This window comes from Mytilus trossulus, chromosome 12, assembly GCF_036588685.1.
Source record: "Mytilus trossulus isolate FHL-02 chromosome 12, PNRI_Mtr1.1.1.hap1, whole genome shotgun sequence".
NCBI classification, from domain to species: Eukaryota; Metazoa; Mollusca; class Bivalvia; order Mytilida; family Mytilidae; genus Mytilus; species Mytilus trossulus.
In genome coordinates, this window is record NC_086384.1 from 33,691,480 (window position 1) to 33,719,349 (window position 27,870).

Here is a 27,870-nt window from a genome sequence, read left to right on the forward strand (position 1 = left end):
TTCAGAAGAAGCCTTAAGCTTTGATGCGGTTGTGATATGCTTGTTAACTATATGACTCGCTGTGACGCGAATGGACTTGAATTTATTTAATTGAATATGTCAAAAAAATTGCATCATATGGCTTTATCTAAGATAAAATAGTATTTCTTGTTTTAAGTACAGTAGTTTATTCTTTAATTTTATTTATAATTTTCAGAAAACATGTCAGTAAGAATTGCTGTACATGTTCTTGATCTCTGTAATGACCAGCAAACAAAATGTCTGTGGAAACACGTTTGGGTGAATTTTGGAGATACTATTGAAAAGGATTTGCATCATAGGAATATCAGTATTTCAAGCGATTATGCAAGTTCTGACCCTATGGCCATTAGTTACGGAAGTGATGATATTAGCACTACTGATATGCAAACACGTATTAGAGGAACTTTTGTTGGATTGATTCAAGTCAATAGTTTACAAATCAGACCAATAATTGAACTTTCGATGAAACAAGACCAGATAGACGCTATTTCTAAACAATTCGCACAAGATAAAGTGGGAATTTATATTAATGATAATTGCAAAAATTCTGTGTGGGTTGTCGGACATACACTGGTTTTAGACGAAGTTGTTAAATGTTTAAAGGAAAAACTTCATCCTTGTAGTATAAGAACGAGTGCTTATGCTAAACTTGACACGTTGAAAAGTTCACGAGAAAAGGAAGAAACACAGGTTTTCGTCCAACTATCAGAAGAGGACCAAGCAATTGTGTGGATTTATGACTTATTAAATTTAAAAAGTTTCAAGCAAGACAATGTTGCCATTAGTCATCATCATTTCGGATTAGAGATATTAGTTCCTGATATTAATACAAAACAGATAATTGAGAATGAGTTAAAGAGTACAATAACAAATGCCAACCTTGCTGTGTCCAATAAGACGTATTCATTCAGTGATTGTCTGTATCAGTTGATTCAAAGGGATACTATACATGCATTTCTGCAATTTAGATTACGGAAACATAAATGTGTATGGTTTAAAAACAGTCAAAATACTGTGACATTGTATGCAGAAAACCAATCAAAAATTAATGTAGCATACGGAGTGATTAAAGGATCGTTCAAGGTAGACATCATCGCTGTGCCGTCTCGTTTTTTTAGTAGCGAAAACGCGATACAGAAAATAACCAATTTAGAAGAAAAGGCAAATGGAAAACTGTTAATCAAACTGAGCACAGACTTTTCAACAGTAAATGTCTCACGAACGGATGATTACTGGTTCAATCTAACTCAAATTGAATATATGTATACATCGAAGAGACTTTTAATTCCAAAACAAAAACAGGAAACCATGAAAAAGCTATTAAGTTACTACAAATCCTCCATTGAGAATCAATTTTCAGTAAATATATATGAGCAAGACGACCCATTATGTAAATGGACTGTTAAAGGAGAAGACTCAGCGGTTGAAGCTGCTTATCAAGAACTGTTGAAACTACAACAAATGCCTGGTCAAGACAAGACGTACATTATTGACGATAAAGTAACAGATTTGCAATTAGGGGTGACGAACATCGCAGATAGCTGCTGGTGTTGTGTTTCTCTTTCATCAGTTAAAGTACATGTAGCGCCATCAGAATTACGCACAAAACCAGTTGACCTTAGACAACATATAAGATGTCGAAGTATAACAGTAGATGATGGTTTCACTGTGAAGCTTTATAAGTGTAGTCTGCAAAATAAAGATTGGCTAGGACAGAATACATTAATTTTGAATGTTGGACATAGTGCTGGTAAATATAAAATAGCAACATGTTTTTAAGCTCACCTAGTAGGCCAAGTGTGCTTTTCTCGTCACCTGACGTCCGTCGTCCGTTAACTTTAACAAAAATCTTTACCCCTGAATTTAAAGGACCGAATAATCATTGATGTATCTAGTTATAAAAAATTGTGTCCGATGATCCCGCTCACCAATAAAAAATTGCAGACATGGCTAGAAATATAACAAAGGGGTCAAATGTTTATGGCTTGTTTCTCTAAAACTAAAATATTAAGGGCAAATATAAAAAACCTGGTTAAAATATATTCATTAATCAGGTTAAGGTCTATCTTTCCTAATCTTCTCAGACGAATCAAACATCAATGTTTTGTAACTTCTTATTTGATTTAGCTAGTTTATTGGATCGGATTATTCTAAGTCGTATATATACGAAAAGCTTTTCTGACATTACGGAGCAAACACCTGTTTTCCTTGCATGGTTTGAATAAACAAAAATCATTATTACTGTTGATATCATATCTAAGAGCAAATCTAGAAAATAATGAAAAATGGAAGATGTAAAAGGCAAAAACTGTTGTATATTCAAATCTACTTCTGTTTTTATTGGGGGAATTGTGTATAGTGTACTATATTAAGGTGCAATGTTTTGCATGCTATAAAACCAGGTTATATTCATCATTTTATATTTTAAAAAAATCCTGTACCAAGTCAGGAGTATTACAATTGGTTTTGTTTTCGTTTTATGAGCCTTTCGTTTAAACATGTGAAGGGTTATTGTATCCGAAATGCATTCTGCATATTTTATTTTGATTTGTTTTGGTTTGCATATTTTATTTTAACCATTTAAAGTGGCAAAATTAAGGTTTAGTAGCAAAGGACATATTTTTTTTTAAGTTTCTGCAGCCTATAATTCTAAGTGAGCTATTCGGGATGCATGAAGACTCTTGTTCTCTACATTAACTTTGATTATTTCAAATTAAAAAAGATACAATAAATATAATTTAATTCACAATGAATATAATTCATATTCACTAGTAATATAATTATATTATATTTACAGTTTAGCTTATGTATCTTTATCTACTCTTTTTCTTGTCAAGGTGGTGATACATCCACTATCAAATGTATGGTAAATGCATTTCAACAGGACCATGCTTGTATATGCCTACCTATCTGGAAGATAGCCAAACAAAATGATAACCTGCGTAAATTGATGACAGAAATGACAGATTATTTTAAATCAGCAAAACTACAAGGACATACTGTTATGTCGTTGGATTTGACTTTAGTTGAAAAAGTTGGATGGCCTGTCGTTCAATTTCTAGGGGCTATTTTATTATCTCTAAATTGTAGCAGACCAACATGTTTTCAGTTCTTTGCACCATCAGACAACATATTTGAGCCAAGTTCCGATATTATAAATCAATGGTGTCAGTTGAAAAAAGGTATATTGTTACTATTAAGACATATGTCAATTAATACATGTATTCCAACATTCAAATGATATTGTTTGCTAATTTATTTAGTTTACTTCAATTTATCTGTTTTATATTTACAAACACTATTTAAAACATGTGACATATTGCTGAAAGAAAGAGCCTGATGCTTACATGTATAACGTCAATTGAAATGAACCAAAATCTATCTAATGGCGATACTGTCTGTAAGATATGTTTGTTGTGTCACCACTTCGTATACATGTTGTAAGTTGAAACACTTCAAAAGTCTAAAAGTCTGAAAGACCAGTTTCTGTCTGAATTTGCATGAACTTTTACTCGACATTCTTCAAAAGTATGATTTGTGTCTTAACTTTTCTTGACAAATTCTCATTTATATAAAATATTAAATATGAAATTTACTCGACATATTCTCGACATTCTGAATATGGTTTATATTAAATTTGTATGAAATTCACTCGACATATTCTCGACATTCTGAATATGGTTTTAAAATTTCTTGACAAATTCTTGACATTTGAATACTGTTTTGAAATTTTTCGACATTCTTATTTTTTCTCAGTATGGCTTGACATATTTTGAACATTTTGTGTCTTAAATTTACTTGACAGTTCTGAACGCTACAAAAATAGGGACGAAAGACACCAAAGGGACAATCAAACTCGTAAATCTAAAACAAACTGACAACGCCATGGCTAAAAATGAAAAAGACAAACAGAAAAACAATAGTACACATGACACAACATAGAAAACTAAAGAATAAACAACACGAACCCCACCAAAAACAAGGGGTGATCTCAGGTGCTCCGGAAGGGTAAGCAGATCCTGCGCCACATGCGGCACCCGTCGTGTTGCTTATGTGATTACAAATCCGGTAAATAGTCTAATTCGGTATGTCAAATTCATGAAAGGGAAGGGGATTGTAGTTACGACGTAAGGAACATATCCGATATCATTTGTGAAACGGTTATTCCATAACGGTCAACCAACTCGTGATGGCGTCCGTAAAATTTACGAAGGGGTGATTTCAACTTCACCATTTGGAACTCATGGTTTAATAGCTTCCTTGTGAGCAGTAACCCTCTATCAAGAAAATCATGATAGGAAATGCAAGCACGGGAATATCGTATCAATTGGGAGATATATACCCCGTATGCAGGTGCTGCTGGAATGTTGCTACTTAGAAATGGAAAGTTCACAATTGGAAAGCTGAAATCATCTCTTTTGTCGTAAAGTTTTGTCTTCAACCGACCCTCATTGTCAATTTCTAGATGTAAGTCAAGATATGAAGCCGACTTAACTGTATCTGTAGTATCCTTTATCTACAAATCATGACCAATACTCCTGATGTAACTTTAATCTTTATTTCTATTATATACTACTTCTGTTGTTTCAAGTTACACTTCTTACAACAAAAATAAAAGTTGAGCATTTAAAGTAATTGAAAATTTGGGGGTATAAATATATTCACAAATGCAGATACAGTTGGGTGCAGACCAAGCATTACATGTAGACGGGCCGAAAAAGTTAACGCGGCGTTTACTCGCGTGCACTTCATGTAAACGCCGCATTAACTGTGCGTTAACTCCGAAATTGCAGTAGACATTAAAAGTAAACGGGCGTTTACTTTTGCGTTTACCTCCGCGTTAACGCAAAAACGGCGCGTCTTCTAATTTTGTAAAGAGTAAACGGGCGTTTACTTTCCCGTTTACCTCCGCGTTAACGTGGAAAAATGCGCGTCTTCTATTTTCGTAATAAGTAAACGCGCGTTTACTGTTTTTAGTAAACGCCCGTTAACGCAGTTTGTCATCGTAACCTGGATACAATACACTGACCTAAAATATGAAATGATAAGGAACATCAAAATTAATTGACCAACTGGTCATTTCTGCTTGACATATTGACGATTAAAGTTATTTAAAAATGTCAAACATTTGTATTCAATTGAACAATAATTATAGTAAATTTCTTGTTCTTCGCAAATAATAGTTTAAGTATGTTTATTCAAATACATGTAATTTAATCTTCACCAAAAATAAACAGTTTTCTCATCTTAGACAGACTGACTCGTAAAACAAAATTATTTGATATCATTAACCAAAACTGACAATATTTACCTCTTAACAAGTTATCTTATTCTATATAGAAGTAATTCAGTTATATTGTATGCCATAATTGACCCTATAATACAATTGACAGCAATTGTTGTACCAGCCTGACGGCCATGAACTCTTTTTTATATAAAATATTGAATAGTTAACAAAATTCAGTAGTTTTAATACATCAGACTAACTCGTAATATATAATAATTTGTTCGCAACAACAAAAACTGACCATATAAGCAATTTATTAAGTAAATCTATATAGCCCGCATAGTAAATGAGTTATATTTTGATATAAAGATTGATTGTATAATAAAAAAGGAAGCAATATTTGAATATTATGACATAAAAATTTTGTTTGCATCAATTTAGAGTGACAGCATGTCCTTTTTTATTCAAAATGTTGAATCGCAAATAAAAATCAACAGTTTTTTTACCTTAGACTGACTCATATAATAAAATTATTTGTCCACAACAACCAAAATTTACCATATAAGCATTTCATCATATAAATCTATATAGCTGCATAGTAAATGAGTTATATTTTCATGTAAGAATTGATTGTATAATGAAAAAGATAGTAGTATTTGAATATTATGATTTAAAAAATTTACTCTCATCCATTTAGAGTGTTAGCATGTCTTTTTTTTATTCAATATATTGAATCGTAAACAAATCTCAGTAGTTTTCATACCTCAGACTGACTTGTATTATTAAATTATTTGTCCGCAACACTCAAAACTGACCATATAAGCATTTTATTATGTAAATCTATATAGCTGCATAGTAAATGAGTTATATTTTCATGTAAGGATTGATTGTATAATAAAATAGGTAGCAATATTTGCATATTATGACTAAAAAAATTTGTTTGCATCAATTGAGAGTGCCAGCATGTCCTTTTTGTATTCAAAATATTGATTCGTAAACAAAATTCAATAGTTTTTTTTAACATTAGACTGACTCATATAATAAAATTATTTGTCCGCAACACTCAAAACTGACCATATTAGCATTTCATTATGTAAATCTATATAGCCACATAGTAAATGAGTATATTTTCATGTGAGAATTGATTGTACAATGAAAAAGATAGCAGTATTTGAATATTATGACTAAAAATTTTTACTCGCATCCATTTAGAGTGTTAGCATGTCTTTTTTTTATTCAATATATTGAATTGTTAACAAATTTCAGTAGTTTCATACCTCAGACTGACTCGTATTATAAAATTATTTGTCGGCAACACTCAAAACTGACCATATAAGCATTTTATTATGTAAATCTATATAGCTGCATAGTAAATGAGTTAAATTTTCTTGTAAGGATTGATTGTATAATAATAAAGGTACTAATAATTGAATAGTATGACTAGTAACAAATTTTGTTTGCATCAATTCAGAGTGCCAGCATGTCCTTTTTGTATTCAAAATATTGAATCGTAAACAAAATGCAATAGTTTTCATATCTCAGACTGACTCATATAATAAAATTATTTGTCCGCAACAACCAAAACTGACCATATTAGCATTTTATTATGTAAATCTATATAGTCACATAGTAAATGAGTTATATTTTCATGTAAGAATTGATTTTATAATGAAAAAGATAGCAGTATTTGAATATTATGATTAAAAAAATTTACTCGCATCCATTTAGAGTGTTAGCATGTCCTTTTTTTATTCAATATATTGAATCGTAATCAAATTTCAGTAGTTTTCATACCGCAGACTGACTGGTTTTATAAAATTTTTTGTACGCAACAACCAAAACTGACCCTATAAACATTCTATTATGTAAATCTATATAGCAGCATTGTAAATGAGTTATATTTTCATGTAAGGATTGATTGTATAATAAAATAGATAGCAATATTTGAATATTATGACTGAAAAAATTTGTTCGCATCAATTTAGAGTGGCAGCATGTCCTTTTTTTATTCAACATATTGAATTGTAAACAAAATTCAGTAGTTTTCATAACTCAGACTGACTCATGTAATAAAATTATTTGTCCGCAACAACCAAAACTGACCATATAAGCATTTTAGTATGTAAATCTATATAGCGGCATAGTAAATGAGTTATATTTTCATGTAAGGAGTGACTGTATAATAAAATAAGTAGCAATATTGAAATATCATGGCTAAAAAATTTTGTTCGCATCAATTTAGAGTGACAGCATGTCCTTTTTTTATTCAAAATATTGAATCGTTAACAAAATTTAGTAGTTTCATACCTCAGACTGACTAATATAATAAAATTATTTATCTGCAACCACCAAAACTGATTATATTAGCATTTTATTATGTAAATCTCTATAGTCACATAGTAAATGAACTATATTTTCATGTAAGAATTGATTGTATAATATAAAAGGTAGCAATATTTGAATATTATGACTAAAAAAAAATGGTTCGCATCAATTTAGAGGGCCAGCATGTCTTTTTTTTATTCGAAGTATTGAATTGTAAACAAAAGTCAGTAGTTTTCGTACCTTAGACAGACTAGTGTAATAAAATTATGTGTCCACAACAACCAAAATTTACCATATAAGCACTTTATTATATAAGTCTATATTGCCATATAGTAAATGAGTTATATTTTCATGTATGGTTTGATTGTATTATATAAAAGGTAGCAAAATTTGCATATTATGACTAAATAAAATTGGTTCGCATCAGTTTATAGTACCAGCATGTCCTTTTTTATACAAATTATTGAATCCTAAACCAATTTAAGTAGTTTTCATACCTCAGACTGACTCTTATTATAAAATGATTTGTTTCACAACAACCAAAACTGACCATATTAGCATTTTATTATGTAAATCTATATAGTCACATAGTAAATGAGTTATATTTTCATGTAAGAATTGATTGTACAATATAAAAGGTAGCAATATTTTAATATTATGACTAAAAAAAATGGTTCGCATCAATTAAGAGTGCCCACATGTACTTTTTTATACCAATTATTGAATCCTAAACCAATTAAAGAAGTTTTCATACCTCAGACTGACTCGTATTATAAAATTATTTGTTTCGCAACAACCAAAACTGACCATATTAGCATTTTATTATGTAAATCTATATAGTCACATAGTAAATGAGTTATATTTTCATGTAAGAATTGATTGTATAATATAAAAGGTAGCAATATTTGAATATTATGACCAACAAATTTTGTTCCCATCAATTTAGAATGCCAGCATGTCTTTTTTTTCTTCAAAATATTGAATCATAAACAAAATTCAGTAGTTTTCATAACTCAGACTGACTCGTATTATAAAATTATTTGTTTCGCAACAACCAAAACTGATCATATTAGCATTTTATTATGTAAATCTATATAGTCACAAAGTAAATGAGTTATATTTTTATGCAAGAATTGATTGTGTAGTATAAAAGGTAGCAAAAAAATTGGTTTTGCATCAATTTCGAGTGCCACAATGTCCTTTTTTTATTCAAAATATTGAATCGTAAACAAAATTCAGTAGTTTTCATAACTCAGACTGACTCATATAATAAAATTATTTGTCCGCAACAACCATAACTGACCATAATAGCACTTTTTTATGTAAATCTATATAGCTGCATAGTAAATGAGTTATATTTTCATTTAAGGATTGATTGTATTATATAAAACTGGAAGGTAGCAATATTTGAATATTATGACTAAAAACAATTGTTCGCATCAATCATGTCAATTTAGAGTTCCACCATGGTTTTTTTTATTCAAAATATTGAATTGAAACAAATTTCAGTAGTTTTCATACGACTGACTCGTATTATAAAAATATTTGTCCAACAACCAACACAGACCATATTGGCACTCTTTATAGCTGAATAGTAAATGAGTTATATATCCATGTAAAGGATAGCAATATTTGAACATTTAAATTGACGGAATAGTACAAACGACGTTCATACTTATGTTACACTTTATAAATATCCCCGTAAAATTTACGTTTGATAATTTGTCAAAACAGAAGCTGAAATCATGTTTATCCAAGACAAACGAGGGGAATTTCGATTAAAAACTATATATTAAATGCACCGAGTTATAGAATTCAAAGAGACAATTAAAAATAGGGAAAGAAACAACGTAAACCTTGTTTATATCCTATCATATAAAAATATTTTTCCGATGTCTCGGATAACCTTTCTTTCCGTATAGATATTTGTACATGTAATTTTTGAAAAGAAAATATAGAAAATCTGCTAATCAGTAAAATAATGGACTTAATGGAACTGATTGTGTGTAATTGAATAACATTAATATTCGAATTAAAAGAGTTTATGAATTGTTCTGGTTTAAAACACATATACGTAAAATACAAAGACTAAAGGTCGTTTTTATAAAATAAATGTACAAATGAACTTGAAGTTAACTTATCAATTAATCCAATCAGTTAACGCGAAAAGTAAACGCGCGTTTACTTTCAAGTGCACGTAAAGATACACTTTTAAAATCTGTAGTAAACGGGCGTTTACTTTTAAGTGCACGTAAAATAAAGTTAACGAATTCTGAATTAAACGCCCGTTTACTACTGACTAAACGGAAACAAAGTAAACGCCCGTTTACTCGGGTAGACATTAGAAATTTCCATTTCGACCGCGTTAACGTAATTATAGTAAACGGGCGTTTACTTGTAAACGGGAAATTTGAAGTTAACTAACGAAATATGTGCACGCGGCGTTAACTTGCGTTTACTTTATGTAATGCTTGGTCTGCACCCAACTGTATGGCTATAACATTTTAAAATAATTTAAATGTTGGTTTTTAAATAATTAAAAATTTTGATTCCCCCAAAAAATTAAATGATTCAATCATACTGTAGACATATTTCATTCAAAGTTCATAATTATATATTCAATGTTTATCATGTTTATATGGTAAATATTTATTGTACCAAAGTGTGGTTTATATAAATAGCAAATCATGATAATATACAACAAAAGAAATATTTGTGTCATGTCATCTGTAAATTTAGGTATTACACCCCCCAGAATACACGCATTAGTCAAATAGAAATTACTGCTTTACTTGTGATCAGTCATACAACTTATCAGTTGACTGACCATGCCACTTCAATTTAAAAAGTTTGTTAATAGATGAAAATAAAAATTATCATTTTGATGATCAAGGAAATTTGAATTGAAATGGATTTTCTTCCTCAAAATTATGAAGTTGCTTATTTAAACATAAACACAAATTGACCCAAAGATTAAAAGAAAATTATTATCTACTCCAGGAATAATAAGTCTGTTCACATTTTTGGCAAAATTTATATCATTGAGATAGTGTCAAGACATATTTTAGAATCTCAATAATGTGTTCATATTCAGACATTATTAATAAAATTGAGAATGGAAATGGGGAATGTGTCAAAAAGCCAACAACCCGACCATAGATAAAAACAACAGCAGAAGGTCACCAACAGGTCTTCAAAGTAGCGAGAAATTCCCACACTCGGATGCGTCCTTCAGCTGGCCCCTAAACATTATATACTAGTTCAGTGATAATAAACGCCATACTAATTTCCAAATTGTAAACAAGAAACTAAAATTAAAATGATACAAGACTATCAAAGGCCAGAGGCTCCTGACTTGGGACAGGAGCATAAATTAAGAATATGTCTAGACAGATCAAGATAAATTCAAGACAGTCAAGAATTGGTCGAGACTAATCCAGACTCTCATCAGATGATTCAGGAAGTGTCGAGAAATTTTAATACAATGTTCATACTGTCAAGACATTTTTCAAGAAAAACCAAGAACCTTATTAGACATATTCATACTATGTCAAGAATTTTTAAAAATTATTCAGGCAGAAAAAGAATGTGGAGTAAAAATTCATGCAAATTCAGACAAAAAATGGTCTTTTCAGACTTTTGGACTTTTGTAGTGAAAGGCATCATTTATACTCCTCCACTATTCTTTAATATATCTTTTATAATTATCATGAGAAAAAGTACAGCATATTGTCTTTGTTACAGATTTATTATTTCAAATAGGCATTGACTTTTTCATTTAATATCAGCTCATGATAGAAACGTACCTATGTTAATATACCGAGTTACTGTTTACTTCTGTGCAAGCCCGTATTGCCTTTTAGTAAAAACATATACTAGCATGTAATTACAAAAATGAAGAGCCGTAGGTAAATTTCAAAAAAGGCAAGTCAATAAAATAGGCAAAATTTAACTATATATTATATCAAACAATGCAACCACCAGGAACAATTTTTATATCCCTGACAACATACAGGCATATTACGACAAAAATGATGCGTTGAATCTGCTTGTATAGCTAGCGTTACTCCGAAACCTTACTCATCTTTTTCATCTTATTTTAGGATCTTCGAAGCAAAAACTGAAGATAAATATAGTGAAAGGCGAACTGGCCCTAATGAAAGTAAGTTTGTTTGTTTTATCATAGAATGAACGAGGGTTTAAGGACTATATCACTGTTATAAGCTTATTACAATAAGGGATCTAATATAGACATTAACCACGGAAATCTAGATGTGAGGAGCATGTAGATATATCGATATTTCTTTAGTTTGTGTGAGGTTGTGTACAGTTGCGACATCTACAACTTCGCTTTGTGATGAAAACTGTTACCCAATTTAGTCTTTGCATAAAGAGAAAACATACTGTCAAGCATTTGTTATTTAGCCATCTGAAATACATAATATGGTTCCTTGTTGTTATTGGAATTATGTTGCACAAACGTTTGTTCTCTATTGTACTTTTTGTCTTGGGGTCGTCTGTTCTACGTCATATGAGTTTGAAATAGGAGCGTGATACGTGTACCATTAAAAAAACGTTAGTGTACTAAAATCTTTTAACGATAATAAAGATTTAAACAAGATAAAAGTTACAAGCATAAAGGAAATATAAAAACAGCTGAATTAATTTGTGTTTCAAACATGTTTGTACTTCCATGATAATACTCAAGAAATGACAATGGATGCAAACATTTTTATAAGATAAAGAGTATGAAAACAAATAATGTTGATCCCTTGTTATCGAAGTACTTTGTATGTAAGGAATAAGTCACTCTAGTTCAATACTTAAAAACTAAAAGTATGTTTTCATTATATACTTCAAACAGTGTGACGTCCTTGTGAATGCCACTAATCGTGAATTTGATTTATCAAGAGGAATGGTTTCTAAGGCATTACTAAAAGCTGCTGGTATTGAACTACAGCATGATTGCAACAGTACCTTAAAATGTAAACAGATAGAGTTCTCTGAAGTAGTTGTAACAGGAGGATACAATTTAACAGCGAAAAAGATTTTTCATGGGGTTCTTCCAAGATATAAATCAGAGAGCAGTATGCAGGTACTACAAATATATCTTTCAACTTTAGTTTTTGTAATCTGCGTACCTATTTTAGTAAAGTATTATCTCGTTAATGAAATTAAAATTTCAGGATAGCTGAAAAACGTAGTTTTTATTTACATATCATTCGCCAAAAATTGTTTGAACGACATCACCATTATTAGTTGTTAACATACAATTTCTGTAGAGTACCGAAAATGGAACATGTAGGTCTACTTCATATAGGTTGTTCTGATCCTTGAATTTTTTTTTCGATATAAAATTATAACATAGAACAAACACAAACTGTTCAAATATTAACTTCCCATTACCTCTGCCCTAACATGCCTAACGTATATGTATATTTGGAGTAGACGTTACTAAGTTGTAAATCTTGTGTCTAATCCTTTTGTCATTTTGAACAATAAAATATGTTTAAACTAAACTAACGTATATGTTAATCTCAATTGAGCTTGCTTCTGATGATTTCACGAATTAGTAGGCAGATAAATGTGTCGGTATATCAACTCACGCGCGTCATGTTTGAGTGGTCGAAAATCTCCAGATACTAGTTTAGACATATGATCTACAATTTAACAGATGTTTCCTTATGTCGATTTGGGACTTTTTACTTAATAAAGATTCGGTAGACGCGATGAATATATATCAGCAGACTCTTGCATTTTTTAGCAAACCTGACCCTGCTCTTGTGTGGGTTCATAGTTTCTCCAATGTTTGTTTGTCTCTTCCTTATCGATTTATGAGGTGTGAATATCGAATACAATGATGCCTTTGTCTAGGATAATTTCATATATCTATTTATAACTTGCATATCAAAAAACAAGACGTGGTAGTGCCAATGACACAACTCTCCACTAAAGAACAAATGACAAACATACAAGTTTAAAGATAATCATTTTCCGTTTATTCAATACAAGCTATAGTATACCAGATCCTGATGTTTCTCGACAAACAACACATTGATAAATAATACACAACTCTCAAATGTATTCATTCAATTTTTATTTCAGCAGTTTGAATATTTTATCAAGAATTGCCTAAACACAGCAGTTGACTTAAACATGAGAAGCATCGCATTTCCTGCACTTGGAACAGGAAATCTTCTTTATCCATCAAACCTTGTGGCCTCTTCAATGTTTCTGGTAGCGAACAAATTTATCTCTGCTTACAACGTTGGATCTCTTACTGAAATAAATTTTGTCATATATCCAGCGGATATAGGTGTATTACAGGTAAGTAGCATTGAAGATTATAACTTATTTTTATAATAACTTCCTTTTTGTTACATCAGGAAGATAGCTTTCATCAACTGGAAAAAGTTCAGATCTGAAAAGAGACACTGTACAGCCTAGACCCTTAGTGGAATCAAAATAATTGCCAAATACAATAAGGAGTTATATTTTCTTAATGCATGTACTAACATAAGAAACACGACGCATGCCACGTATGGAACAGGATATGTTTACCTTTCTGGGGCACCTGATACCCCCTAAGTTTTCGATGTGGTTCATTTTACTCAGTCTTTAGTTTGTGTACAATTGTTTGTCTGTTCTTCGTCTTCCATTTTAGCTATGTCATTGACAGTTGGTTTTTTTTCGAATATTGAATTTTCATTTCCCTCTATTATCTTTCGTCTTTCTTTAAATACGGAGTTTCTATTTACAATATTCTTTAGTGTATGTTTTATTTGACGTCAATTCATATGATGAACTTGACGGATTATTTCGAGAACACTTTTCCAAATGTGTTAAGCATATAACACTCGTGGCAAGACGACAAACGATGAGTATACTTGCAACAAGCATGCCTTTGTTGTGTAATTTCAACATTTTAGTACATGTAGAATGATTTTCTTGCAACATATAATCATATAATACGTAAACATACGAACATAATTGTACCTGTATACGTTAGTTTTTTACCCTTTTTTCTATTTTGTGTGAAAGGTATTTGAAGCAGAAGAAAAACACAGAAATAAAACAGGTGAGATATTATGACATAAAGATAAACATCTTCATATTGCCATTTTGCTCCAATTTCAATAAAGAATTAAGAGAAATCAAGAAATCAAGAAAATTTTTAACGATAGTTTTTGTATTAAATAAATACGACACTACTGTCTTTACTAAACCAATCATTTTGAAACGAGCGGTCATGTTGATATGACCAGACTAAAAAAGATATTATCAAGTTCTCTTTCGTCTTTTTTGTCAATTTTTAGGTGTATCCTCTGTGCTACATTTAGTATCGTTAAGTCAATTGTGTAAGCATTTACGAAGCAATTTTTCAGATAGAGATGATCGACTGTTTGAGTTGTTGCTATTTAAGCACATTTCCCTATGGGCAGCAGTACTGCTTATAAAAAACAAGAATTCATTTGACGAATAATTGGTACAATATAGCATCACATTTTTCAACAGCTCGCTCAACATGCGATCAAGTTTTAACGGAAGTGTTTCGATGGTTTTTTTTAATTACCACGAATATCGTACTAGGAATCACAAACATTCTTTACCTAATAACGTATAGAACACAATTATTGGTTTTTCAAGAAACAATCTCTTATTGTATACTTTTTGCTTCAGTGGGTAATATGTTTGTTGATTCTGTTGTTGCTTGTCCTGACTTTACAACATGCACTGTGCAGGTAATTGGTCCAAGTGATGAATTGATACTCGACACTTTTAAACAGATAGAAGAGTCATTTAATACGAATGGAATAACGGACGAGGTATATACTTCCAGAAGGTTATTCATTATAATAGTAATGAGTAAAAAATTATTTTTAATTGTGTTTGAGGATTTATGTTTTCATTCTTTTTCATGCATCAGATTAAATATTTGAAAATTATTGAAATTTGAAAGAGATTTCCTGTTTCATTTACAATTGAAAGAAAAGAGTGCTGTTATATAGAATAATTGCTAAAGCCTCGGCCACACCTTACCGGATAAGACGAACGGACGCCTAACGGATGAAAATAAAAGTTGTCCGTTGACAAAATTGTTATCCGTTGGGCGTCCGTTGATGTACTGACCAACTAAAACGGACGCCTAACGAATGCATAACGGACATGCAACGGATATGCAACGGACGAGAAACGGAGACGTAACGGACAGAACGGATGTCGAACGTACATCCAACGGACGAGTACCGCATAAAACGGACACCTAAAGGAAACGTACCGGATAAAACTGATAAACAAGATATAGAAAATATTAAAGGCGACAATAATAATACGTGTAAATATCATTAATATTGAAAATGTTCTAGTTAAGTAATTAAGTAAGTAGATTTTATTTCGAGTCGGCATATATATATACATAATAAAAGACAAAAAATGAGCTCTGATGAACTTTTTAACCGACTATCACATAAAAATCATGCAAATACTACCAAACAAAACTGAAAAAACATGCAATATAATGAAAGCAAATCTTTTTGATTTGTGAGCCTCCAGAGTCAAAGTTCTGTGTAACTGGTTTTCGTTTGTTCTTCAAAATGCCGCTAAAGGGCAGTGTCTGACCTGAATAAGTTTAACAGCTGCTTGATTGTGAAGAAGTGCCCTTACTCTAAGATCGATTATGAATAATAACCTTAAGAAATATTTTTGGCATTTCTGACGAGAAGTTTTCAATTGGCATCAATTTTATCCGTTTCAGATCCGTTCATCATCCGTTATGTCCGTTATACGTCCGGTAGAAGTCCGTTTCTCATCCGTTTTATCCGTAAGACGTCCGTTAGAAGTCCGTTGGTGAATTTATCTGCCAGACCTCCAACGGATGTATAACGGACACGTAACGGATACAAAACGGAAACGAAATGGACGAGTACCGTAGAAAACGGACGCCTATCCGTGTGACGTCCGTTCAAAGTTTTGAACATGCTCAAAATTTTCCACCGGACAGAACGGACGTCGACGGATAAAACGGACGCTTAACGGACATGCAACGGATAAAACGGACGCTTAACGGACATGCAACGGCTATGGACGGACGTCTAACGGACTTGAACGGATTGAAAAAAAGTTATCCGTTAGGCGTCCGTTCGAGCTATCCGGTAAGGTGTGACCGAGGCTTAATACAGTGAACTATAGCTAGCTGCATTTAATTCAATCAATGAGTTGTATGCTACACCGAAAAGATGGAAGTCATTCAATAGTATGAAGAAATAACTCAGAAAGACGATGTCGTATAAAATCTGTTATTGATTTAATTTTGCTACTTTCCATGTTTTATTAAGCAGGCTTAAAAAAAAGACTTGTTACATACTCACAGTATAGCCTTTTAGATAAAAAAGATACTATTCGGTGTTATTTCCTCATTGTTTGACCAGTTGATTCACTGTCACTTAATATGCAAATATAATTTCTAAAGACGTTGTAGACGTGATTCCACTAGTGATATTAACGGGCAAAATATTTTTTGTTTCAGGGAGTTCAAACTAACAGATTAGCCCAGCTGATAGCAAATGACAAGCAAGATAGCAAATATCCTAAAGGTTTAATATCTTATATATGATTTAAAAACATATGCTTCGTACAATTGAGGTGATTGAAGTGTTATATGTATGTCGTTACATATCTCTATCTTTCGGTTATGAAATCCTTATGATAATACCTTACGATTGTATAGTCACATTTGAACATTAGAATAGATTCAAATTTTGTAAACTTATCTCAAAAGTTACTCAACACGCGGTATCTACTGCACATCATGTTATGCTTGGTTTACCACCAGCTGTGTTAAAGAAATCAATTGACTATTTTCTTAATGTCACATTGACTATATTTCTAATGTAAATCCTTGGTAGGACACACTGTATCCCTGCCTGCACGATATCAAAAGAACATATCAAGAAGATAAGATTCGAATACGTTGTGATTTTGTCACACTTTTTAACGATCTTAAACGTTTTTTTTAAGGTGATATACAATATCTACAGTATCTTTTGAACGCAACAGAAGATATAAGTTCTGATTCGTTTGATAAAAGACAAAGCATGGCTTATAATTCATCAAACAATTTTTCGAAGCCTGACACATTATGGATCAATGACAAAAAGTTACCAATTCCTCAGTTGACACCAATGGGATCACCAATCCTGTACAGACCAAAACAAGACTCAATAGTCATGATTACAAAAGAAGGAGTTAAAGTATTTGTGTATAAGGCGGATATATGTTATCTAAGTAAGGTAGACTGCATAGTACACCCATTCATAAGGAGAATGTATGAAATCGATGGTTTAACGAACATTGTTGCAAGAGCTGGAGAACAAATGAAAAAAGAATGCTCACAGTTTGTCGCAAAACATGGAGATTTACGTGCAAAGCGTGTATGGATTACGACTGCTGGCAATTTGACCAACTGCAAGAAAATACTTCACGTAAAGGCACCTCTGCGGAATGAATATTCGACAATTGATGCATTTTCAGAAAGTATTTCGGAAACAATAAGGATTTGTTTATCTCGAGCCAACACCAATGGTATTACATCAATAGCTTTTTCACCCTTTACTTCACTAGGTAGGTTAAAAAATAAGAAATCACATCTTGTCTTAACCAAGAGTAGTATCGAACGTCACTGATGAGCCTTTTGTAGACTAATTGCACGTCTGGCGTATATACTAAATGTATTCCTGGTATCTATGATGAGTTTATTTTACATGACATTATGAGTAGAACATATGCGTAATTAGATTTACTGTGGATTCATTAATATTCGTTGGATACCAATTTTCGTGGATTTCGTGGGTACAGGAGAACCACGAATTCAAATATTCAACGAAATACAAATTTTGTAAAGGAATAAGTGTAGACTTTGCCAAAACCACGAAATTAAATATCCACGAATATGTAAGGTTTCCTCAAACCACGAAAATTGGTACCCACGAAAATAAATGAATCCACAGTAATATAAATAAGGAGATGTACATGTTATAGCTTGCCAATCTAAGCAAAATTACTTTGATGCTGGCAACTATAAGTTGACATCATCCAAGTCATTCCAAAATAATGAGTAAAACAATATAATGAATAAAAAAGCCTTCCAATATAATGAGTAAAACGAAATCAGCATGGCAACCTGTAAACATTTCAGCATACAATGTTTTATTTAGAAGACATTAGATGTTTTAATCTTGTATATTTTGTTAAAAAAAAGAGCCTAATTTATGAAACAAAACATTGTATATGGATATATAGAATAACCATACATTATCTCGAAATATCAATGTTATTTGTACAAGGCTTAGAAACAGGTAGAAAACGAGGCTGGGCCGAGCATTTCTACCTGTTTCGAGCCGAGTACAAATAACAAATTGATATTTCGAGACAATGTATGGTTATTCTTTATATACTGCAACACTAAAAAAAATTCTAAATGATGTATTTGGGTAAAAAGATAATTTCTTAATTTGAAGCGGACGACGTTAAATTTCCGCGAACCTGTATGTTTTATTGACGTCATAAATAAAACTCTACTGAAACCCATTGTCAACGTCATAAACAAGTTGATATACTGTCATTGACTGTATATGACATATGAATATACAGTCAATGCAATTTGACTGCTCAAATAGCACAGCTGCAGTATATAAAAAATTCTACGGTCATTATCTAGATTAATTTGTGAGTTTTATTTCAATTTTTAAATGAGCAGTAGGAATTATTGAAATCTGAACGCATTAGAAAGAAATATCCCACTTTAGTGTGGTCGGTTGGTAGATTTTGCTAAAAAATAATTTATTACGATATATATGTCAGATAATGCATATTTTCAGTTTGTTCTTGTCTTAGTCGGTCCGTCGTTTATTTGATCAATTCTGGCAACCCGCGGTGTTCTACGACAATAAAAACCTTAAAATATGCATAATCTATAACTTACATGTATCACGTTGTTATAATTATGATCAGATTCATAAACTACCGTCATTTTATGAAAGGAGATCTTTTAGGAACAGTTACATATAATTTAAATTTGAAAATGAGCTTTGCTTTATTATATCATTATGAAGTATTGTTTATGTTGGCGTCAGAGTTTAAAGTTGCACTTATTTTGTTTTTTAATTGTAGGATTAGATAAAGCTTGTACAACAGATATGGTTAAAACATACCCAGAAAGCGTTATGAAATACAGTACAGAAGCTGGCGTGAAATCAAATATAAAAGAAATACATTTTGTTCATACCGATCAGTCAGAAGTAGAGGCGATTCATTCGGTATTTTTGCAAACAATTCCCGATAGGTATGATAATAAATACATCAAACAGAAAGATAGAGCAACTGAACTTTTGGGAAATGTAGAAATGAATGAATTTAATTACAAACCAAGCGAAAACCTTATTGACGGGATCAAGAACATCAAAATGTGTCGATATAGGCCTGGTTTAATATCAGGTTGGTATGACATATAATACTTTTCTGTTTTGATTTCACATTATAAAATTGCAATAAGGTTGCCTGGCCACGTGTAGTTCACAGTTTGTGTTTATTGAAAAAAGAAAGGAGTTGGTATATCAATTGCTCTCATATAATATTACAATATAGCAAAATGAATTGTACAAATGTTTTTAAACTCCTTAATGCGCTGTATTTATCAGCACTCAATTCTTGAAGATATTTCTAATAGAAAGTGAGTCGTGTATGCACAGTTTTCTATGATAAAAAGACACGTTTTCATGAACCATCATCTCTGTTTTACATTGCATTGAATCCATATCTTAAGATTTTACAAATATTTGCATTCATACTGAAGTGGCAAGTCTCTTGCTATATATAGTGCTTAAAAAATGATGAAGCTGACAATAATTTTCTTCTTTTTTCGAATATATTTCTAATGTAAGTTTTTGTTAACCTTGGTAGTACACTCTGTACCCAAACTTAAGGTTATCTTAAGAATATGTCAAGAGGATAAACGAAAACAATGTTTCCCTTGTCTAATGCGGTAGACTGTAAGTTAAATTTGAATAAATTGAAAATTGTCTTCTGCTATTATCTAACCATTTATACATTTCAATGAATATCATTGGTTCAAACCAAACGCGTGGATACCGTGTTTAGTTAAGAAATAATTGATGCATAGAAATAACCTTAATTGTTCTTATTGATGCAAGCTATACTTTATTGTAGTTTTATCATGGGTAGGCATTAAATTCATGATTATTTTGCATAGTCAGCATGAATGGTTGTCGTATCTAGGTCAAATATATCAATTTCGGAATGCAACACATTACAAGTCATAATAAATACGTTTTTCGTTGTATTAACCAATAATGGAAGAAGGTAACTTATCCTAACATTATTGAAAACTTGATCACCTTTATATGCTTCTAGTCTTAATGCCATATCTTAAGATATTCGGTAGGATAAATTCGTTACATAGTGTACTAATGAACTAATACGATACACGTAGAGTGTACATTGTATATATGGGGTCAGTTAATTCCATATGAAATTTTCTGTATGTCACTAATTATGCAATGTTAATAAACAACAGAGGGTGTGGTTGGATTTAGCAACTATTGATTAGTAAATTAATCATGATTTAAGATGGCGGTTTATATTCATATTTTTGGCAATACGCACACATTTGAAATTCGTAGCTCCGCCCCTTATCTAGAATGGACGTCAGAAGGAGATAGTATGAAGTAATATAAGAGTGTTTTAAGTATTTCTGTTTTTCTCATATTGTGTGATGTCGTGACAACCAATCTGCAAGGTTCGACCAGTATTACCAAACGGAAACTAAAAAACAAAATACGACACATACAGCAATATTATAAAAGAAAACACATCAAAGATATTTGGCTTATCATTTGTTTATTCTTGACGAGCTTTTCATCTCCAGTCTTCATTAACCTGACTCAACAGTGACGCTCCAATAAAAATGTAAAGGCCAAAAAAGTACGAAGTTAAAGAGAATTCAAAGCTTGAACTAAACATTTCAAAACATTTTGCAAAATACAACTTAGATAATATATCCTTTAGGGTAGATAATCATCTTGTTATAATATTCATAGAAAAAGAAACAGTTCTGTTACATGTAAATATGTCATGTTCTACTGGTTACATTAAACGAATAATAATATTTTCAAAATCAAATAGAAGTTGATAGGATTGCCTTACTGAACTTTACCTTTCTAACGATAGGATAAGATGAATTTCGGGATGTTGGCATAATGGATAAAACAAAACGGAAAACAGTAAACACGAATTACCCGTCGAGAATAAAGACTTGAACATATAAGCATGGTTTCTTTAACGCATCAATTTAAATATAACGGAATTTGATGAGACTGTCATCAAAGTGGGAGGGTTAGCGCTATAGAACCAGATTTAATCCACAATTTTATACATTTGAAAATGCCTGTACCAAGTCAGGAATATGACAGTTGTTGTCCATTCGTTTTTGATGCGTTTTGTTATTTGATTCTGCAATGTGATTATGAACTTTCCGAATTGATTTTCCTCTAAGTTCAGTATTGTTGTGATTTTACTTTTTTCTTTTCAAGGTGATATACAATATCAACAGTGTCGTGTGAATGCAACTGAAGATTTACGTGCTGATTCGTTCAATAAAAGTAAAAGCTTAGCTCCTGCGTCAAAGTATTTGTTGCCGAATGGCAGATTACGCATCAACGACAACAAGATAAAGTCTTGTCAGTCCTCACTAAGGTCGACAAACCTCTACAGACCCAGACAAGACTCGGTTATAATGATTACAAAAGAAGGAATTAATGTTTTTGTCTATAAAGCAAATATATGTTATCTTCGAAATGTAGACTGCATAGTTAATCCGTCAAGTAGTAAACTAAATGAAACTGTTGGTTTAACGAACATTATTTTAGAAGCTGGAGAAAAAGTAAAAACAGAATGCACACGATACATTCAAGAGTATGGATCATTACGCGAAAAGTGTGTTTGCATTACGACAGCTGGAAATTTGACACACTACAAGAAAATACTTCACGTAATGGCATCTGTACGGAATGAATATGTGCCAATTGAGCTAATTTCCGAAAATATTTCGGCAGCAATACATGTTTGCTTGTCACAAGCCAACATTGATAATATGACCTCAATAGCTCTGCCGCCACTTATCACATTAGGTGAGTAAACAGATAAATGGGTTACCTTCTGCCTTCCACAATTATAATTGGTAATGTCATCCGTTAAATCACTACATTTGTATGTATGGCATTTTGTCCTCCAACAAATATAAGCAAAACCAATTCAGTAAAACCACCTCATCTTTGTCAGCATATATTTTATAGAGAAGACTATCGATTCTCAAACCACAAAGATCTGTTTAAACATGACAAACAAAAGCGCTTTCTTTATGGAATTAAAACTTGCTGACATTATTTAAATAAATTGTCTTAAATAGTTATCAAAAGTACCAGGATTATAATTAAGTACGTCAGACGCGCGTTTCGTCTACATAAGACTCACCAGTGACGCTCAAATCGAAATATTTATAAAGCCAAACAAGTACAAAGTTGAAGAGCATTGAGGATCCAAAATTCCCCAAAGTTGTGTCAAATACGGCTAAGGTAACCTATGCCTGGAAAAAGAAAATCCTTAGTCTTAAGGTGTGGACAGTAAAAAAAACGTAGATAAATAAAAAGATTTAAAAACAAGATAAACATGTATTATATAATTAGTCAGATATTTGAAAGTGACCTACACTTAATTGTCATTTAAGAGTAATACACAGAAACCTTCATTATCATTTAATTTGTTTTTCTATTGGAATTTAGGAGATATATAAATGTAAACACTAGTTTAATTTAATTTAATTGCAGGATGTGATACCGTTTGGAATACAAGTATAGTTAAGACATACCTAGAAAGCGTTATTAAATACAGCGCAAAAGCTGGTTTGCGATCAAGTATTAAAGAAATACATTTTGTACATACCGATCAGTCAGAAGTGGAGGCGATTCATTCGGCTTTTTTACAAACAATTCCCGATAGCTACGCTGATGAACACGTTAAAAGAAAAGAAAGAACAAGAGAAACTTTGAAATATGCAGATAGAAATGAGTTTCAGACATTTCAGACTAACACGGATACTTTACAATTTCCAATAAGCGGTACCATAAGTGACAAGACTGGCAAATGCAAAATGTACCAATCGATGCCTGATTTGTTTTCAGGTTTGTATTTTACAATTTAAACACTACTTTCCCTACATCACTACAGGATCAGGACATTGTATTTACTTGGGCTTGTAAAACGTACATAGAACAGTAAAATCATGTTAATAGTAAATTCATCATAAATACCCAAGGCTAAATTTTGTTTATACGCGAGACGCGCGTTTCGTCTACAAAAGACTCATCAGTGACGCTCGAATCCAAAAAAAAGTTTAAAATGCCAAATAAAGCACGAAGTCGAAGACTACTTCTATTGACGCAAAACCTAAATACATACTTTCATAAGTGACCAAAATTTTATTTGTGGTTTGTTTATGGGATACATTAGCAAAATTGCTTCATGAATGTTTCCTTTTTTTTTCGAGGAATAAATTATTTTTTAGATTGGAAAAAAAATCGATGCAATAAAAATAGGTAGTGCTTAAATTTTGGCGGACTGTACATTTTGTCTGGCGTAAATAAAACATTTTGGTCCCGGTATCTATGATAAGTTATTAACATTAAGTAGATATTTGTTAATAAGTTCCTATAGCAAAAAATGTGTTGGTCAAGAATTGGTCCATACCTAAATACAAACGATATTATCTTGAAACCAATCAATATCTGCAGATTTTGCAAATCTCTAATAATTCAACAACTTTGAATCCCGAGGACAACATTTAAAGATAAAAGTACTAATGGCAGACGGTCTATCGTGTCATTTCTAAAAATGTGTTATTTAATAATGCATTTTGATACGACCTAGATTTTTTTTTGTCAAGCCTATGATGACCTCATACACATCAATAACTTTAATGCAATAGTAAAGAGACATTATATAGTTTATTCACTTCGTATGTGCTTCTAGAATATTGTTTTAATATAAGAGAAAATACTGACGTTTTGTTTCATAGATAGTTCCGAGAATGTTCCGTCAAACTGGACAGGCATGGATGCTAATGATATGATTACAACAGTTATTTTACAACCACATGACCAGGAGTATAAAGATGTTGTAGACGAATTTAAACAAACATCTGGAAGACATTACGACATTATCAAGGTATGAAAGTTGATCAAATTGTTCATTTAATATATATGATCATAATATTTGAATATATTGTTTTTTCGTTACTGCTTTAACCCGTGTTATTTCAGAAACTAAATATATATACATTTGTAAATAACAAATACACTTTTCATTCCGTTTGTTCTGCAAGTTCTTTAATTTGTGAATATGTTCTTTATGCGCAAAATACGCAAATGGAAACAATTGAACACTAATTGAATACAACACGTTATATAAACTTTCTGCGTCTTACGCGCTTTTCATGATTAATCTTCATTCTCAACGCTGATATTCATATACTTGAAAGCCAAGGGTGTTTAAGAACCGAAACAATTGTAGAGCTACATGTATATGAAAAACAAAATAGCTAAGCTGCTTATATCGTTGTTGTACCGGTCAAATACTTTTAACTTTTAATGTTTTAGTTCATTTGCCTCTAGATGCAACATAAAGTAAAAGCAGGATTTTGATATTATTATAATAAATCATAATCATAAATCTCGATTACCTCTTTATCATTCTGAGTTACTATATTTATTGATTTTAACAAACACTTGTTGCTTATATCATGGCAGGTTCAAAGAATACAGAACAAAGCTTTGCATCAACAATACATATCCAGAAAGAAGCTAATGGACTCTATAAACCCCTCCTGCTTTAACAATGAACGTAAACTATGGCATGGCACTACACTGGAAGCAGTCAATGGTATAAATACCTATGGTTTCAACAGAGGTTATTGTGGAAAAAATGGTAAAATCATTTTTACTTGCTTTTTGGACAACTTAATTTATGATGTTATCAGAAATATGTTTGACTTACTTTTTACAAAATACAGATTAAAGGGGTGAAAACAGGTTATCAAAAATAAAACATGGGGCCTGGGCACAAAATACCGAAACACAACTAAAATATAATATATCTCACACAAAGCCAAACAAACTTCGGGTCATGTAAACTCAAAGTTAAGACATGTTGTAAAGAACAACTTAAGGTGGTACTTAACACTACAGGGAGATAACTATGTAAATTCAACTAAACGTTTTAATCAAGTTGTAATGGTAATGCAAAACTAAGCTTCTCAATTATCAAAATTAATTTTTGTCCAAATAAATATTTTGTCGAAACTTTACACGTTTTATGTAAATTAAACGATTCAAATTAATTTTAGTCAAGTTGTTGGGTACCATCTTAATACATAAAAATCATAAATTGCTTGGCAGCTTTAATAAATGAAAAGTATGCAAATATTTCCCAACGAGTCAATATAATGTTAACATGGATAATGAAATTCGAAAACCAGATGGATATTTTTCATTAAAGTCAATGAACGGTACTTGAAAAGATGATGATTCAACAACAACTGGAATATATATAAAATTTCAAAAGCGACTACATAATATAATATATCTCTCCCATGTGAAACGACATTTAAGAGCTTGAAATTTATATTGTAACAGTTTTCATGAAAATATCTTTTGATTTTAATATAATATGTTAAAAAAACACGATATATATATATATATATAATTCGTGAAAAAGTTGTTATTTGTACATATTTCATTTATTATAACATGCACACAAATAATATACACGATATAAAAAGCAATATTTTTTAAATGTTATACCAAATACAAGGAACGTTTGTACATGTTATGACTTGCATTTTAGCATGAAACAAGTTAAAATATGTTCAATATGTTTTTAAATGTTATCACATGCACACGATTGGAACATGTTCACGACATACATAAATATTGTATATTAATCGATATATGGCGGGTTGTTGATAAGGTACTTTGAGCAGCTTGTCCTATGCAAACTGTATAAAAGAGGAGAATCTTGTCCTAAATGAAGGATCTGCTTGCCCTTCCGGAGCACCTGAGATCACCCCTAGTTTTTGATGGGGTTCGTGTTGTTTATTCTTTGGTTTTCTATGTTGTGTCATGTGTACTATTGTTTGTCTGTTTGTCTTTTTAATTTTTAGCCATGGCGTTATCAGTTTGTTTTAGATTTATGAGTTTGACTGTCCCTTTGGTATCTTTCGTCCCTCTTTTATCACACCTATACATATATTTATAAAATCATGGGTTTATTCTTAGTAAAATTTCTTTTCAGCTGCTTCATATGGCAATGGAGTATACTTTGCAGTCAATTCATCATATTCTTCGAAGTCTCAATACTCGACCCCTGATAATGACAACATAAAAAGAATATATCTGTGTAAAGTTCTCGTCGGGGAGTATGCTAAAGGACAACAGGACATGAGAGTTCCTCCACAAAAATATGGAGCGTCAGGATCACATATTTTATATGATAGCGTTGTTGACAATCCCTCATCACCAAGAATATTCGTCATATTTCACGATGCTCAAGCTTATCCTGAGTATCTCATTGTGTTTAGATAATCAAACATTATTGCATTTGATGTAAGAATAATAAGGCACATCAAATTTGGAACAGTATCACTCTGCATGTATTATAATTGTGTGACATAAGGCTAGAGACTTTATAAGAGATTGTTTGTTTAATCAAGAAGTTAATGTTACTGAGAAGTATTTAGAATCAGTTAAAATTCATATACTTTTTTCATAATGGCTACTACATCCATGCCTGTTACAGCTTTGTAGATAATTATATATATTATTTAATCTATCGTTAAAGAAAATAATACACGAATTTTGTTTGCACAGAACTTATTAGTACCATAAGGTTTATGAGAATTGAAATGTTAGAAAATATAAAATAATGTCCACTTAGTGAGAGATTGTTTTGTTTCAATATTTTTGTCACTTGCAAATTATTGACGATTTGCGATATTTTTAAAGATTAAACTGTAAGCAATTTGCACATCAGACTTGTATTCTTAGATATATCTATTTGACTTCAATAAACATTACCAATAATATCTGATTTTCCCCTGCATTTCAAGACTTATAACATCTACATGTAAAACCTACATTGCTTAAACATACCAAATTATCTTTAGAGATACT

General features: G+C 31.4%; 1 protein-coding gene across 1 annotated transcript; it reads left to right on the forward strand.

The window, feature by feature from the left end:
- Positions 1 to 200: 200 nt before the first annotated feature.
- LOC134693839 (uncharacterized) lies at positions 201 to 27,774 on the forward strand. Its single transcript, XM_063554772.1, has 15 exons — positions 201 to 1,771; positions 2,859 to 3,203; positions 11,677 to 11,735; positions 12,438 to 12,668; positions 13,679 to 13,900; positions 14,615 to 14,651; positions 15,254 to 15,399; positions 17,100 to 17,166; positions 17,591 to 18,193; positions 19,742 to 20,065; positions 22,180 to 22,776; positions 23,473 to 23,826; positions 24,720 to 24,868; positions 25,450 to 25,627; positions 26,993 to 27,774. The coding sequence occupies exons 1-15, from the start codon at positions 202 to 204 to the stop codon at positions 27,280 to 27,282; spliced, it is 5,172 nt and encodes a 1,723-aa protein (XP_063410842.1). The 5' UTR covers position 201; the 3' UTR covers positions 27,283 to 27,774.
- Positions 27,775 to 27,870: the final 96 nt, after the last annotated feature.

Bases quoted from the DNA above. Each gene is read 5' to 3' on its own strand.
- LOC134693839 (XM_063554772.1), top strand. From the start codon at position 202: ATGTCAGTAAGAATTGCTGTACATGTTCTTGATCTCTGTAATGACCAG. The intron at 3,204-11,676 runs GTATATTGTTAC...ATCTTATTTTAG, and splicing joins ATGGTGTCAGTTGAAAAAAG to GATCTTCGAAGCAAAAACTG. The intron at 15,400-17,099 runs GTATATACTTCC...TTTTTGTTTCAG, and splicing joins CGAATGGAATAACGGACGAG to GGAGTTCAAACTAACAGATT.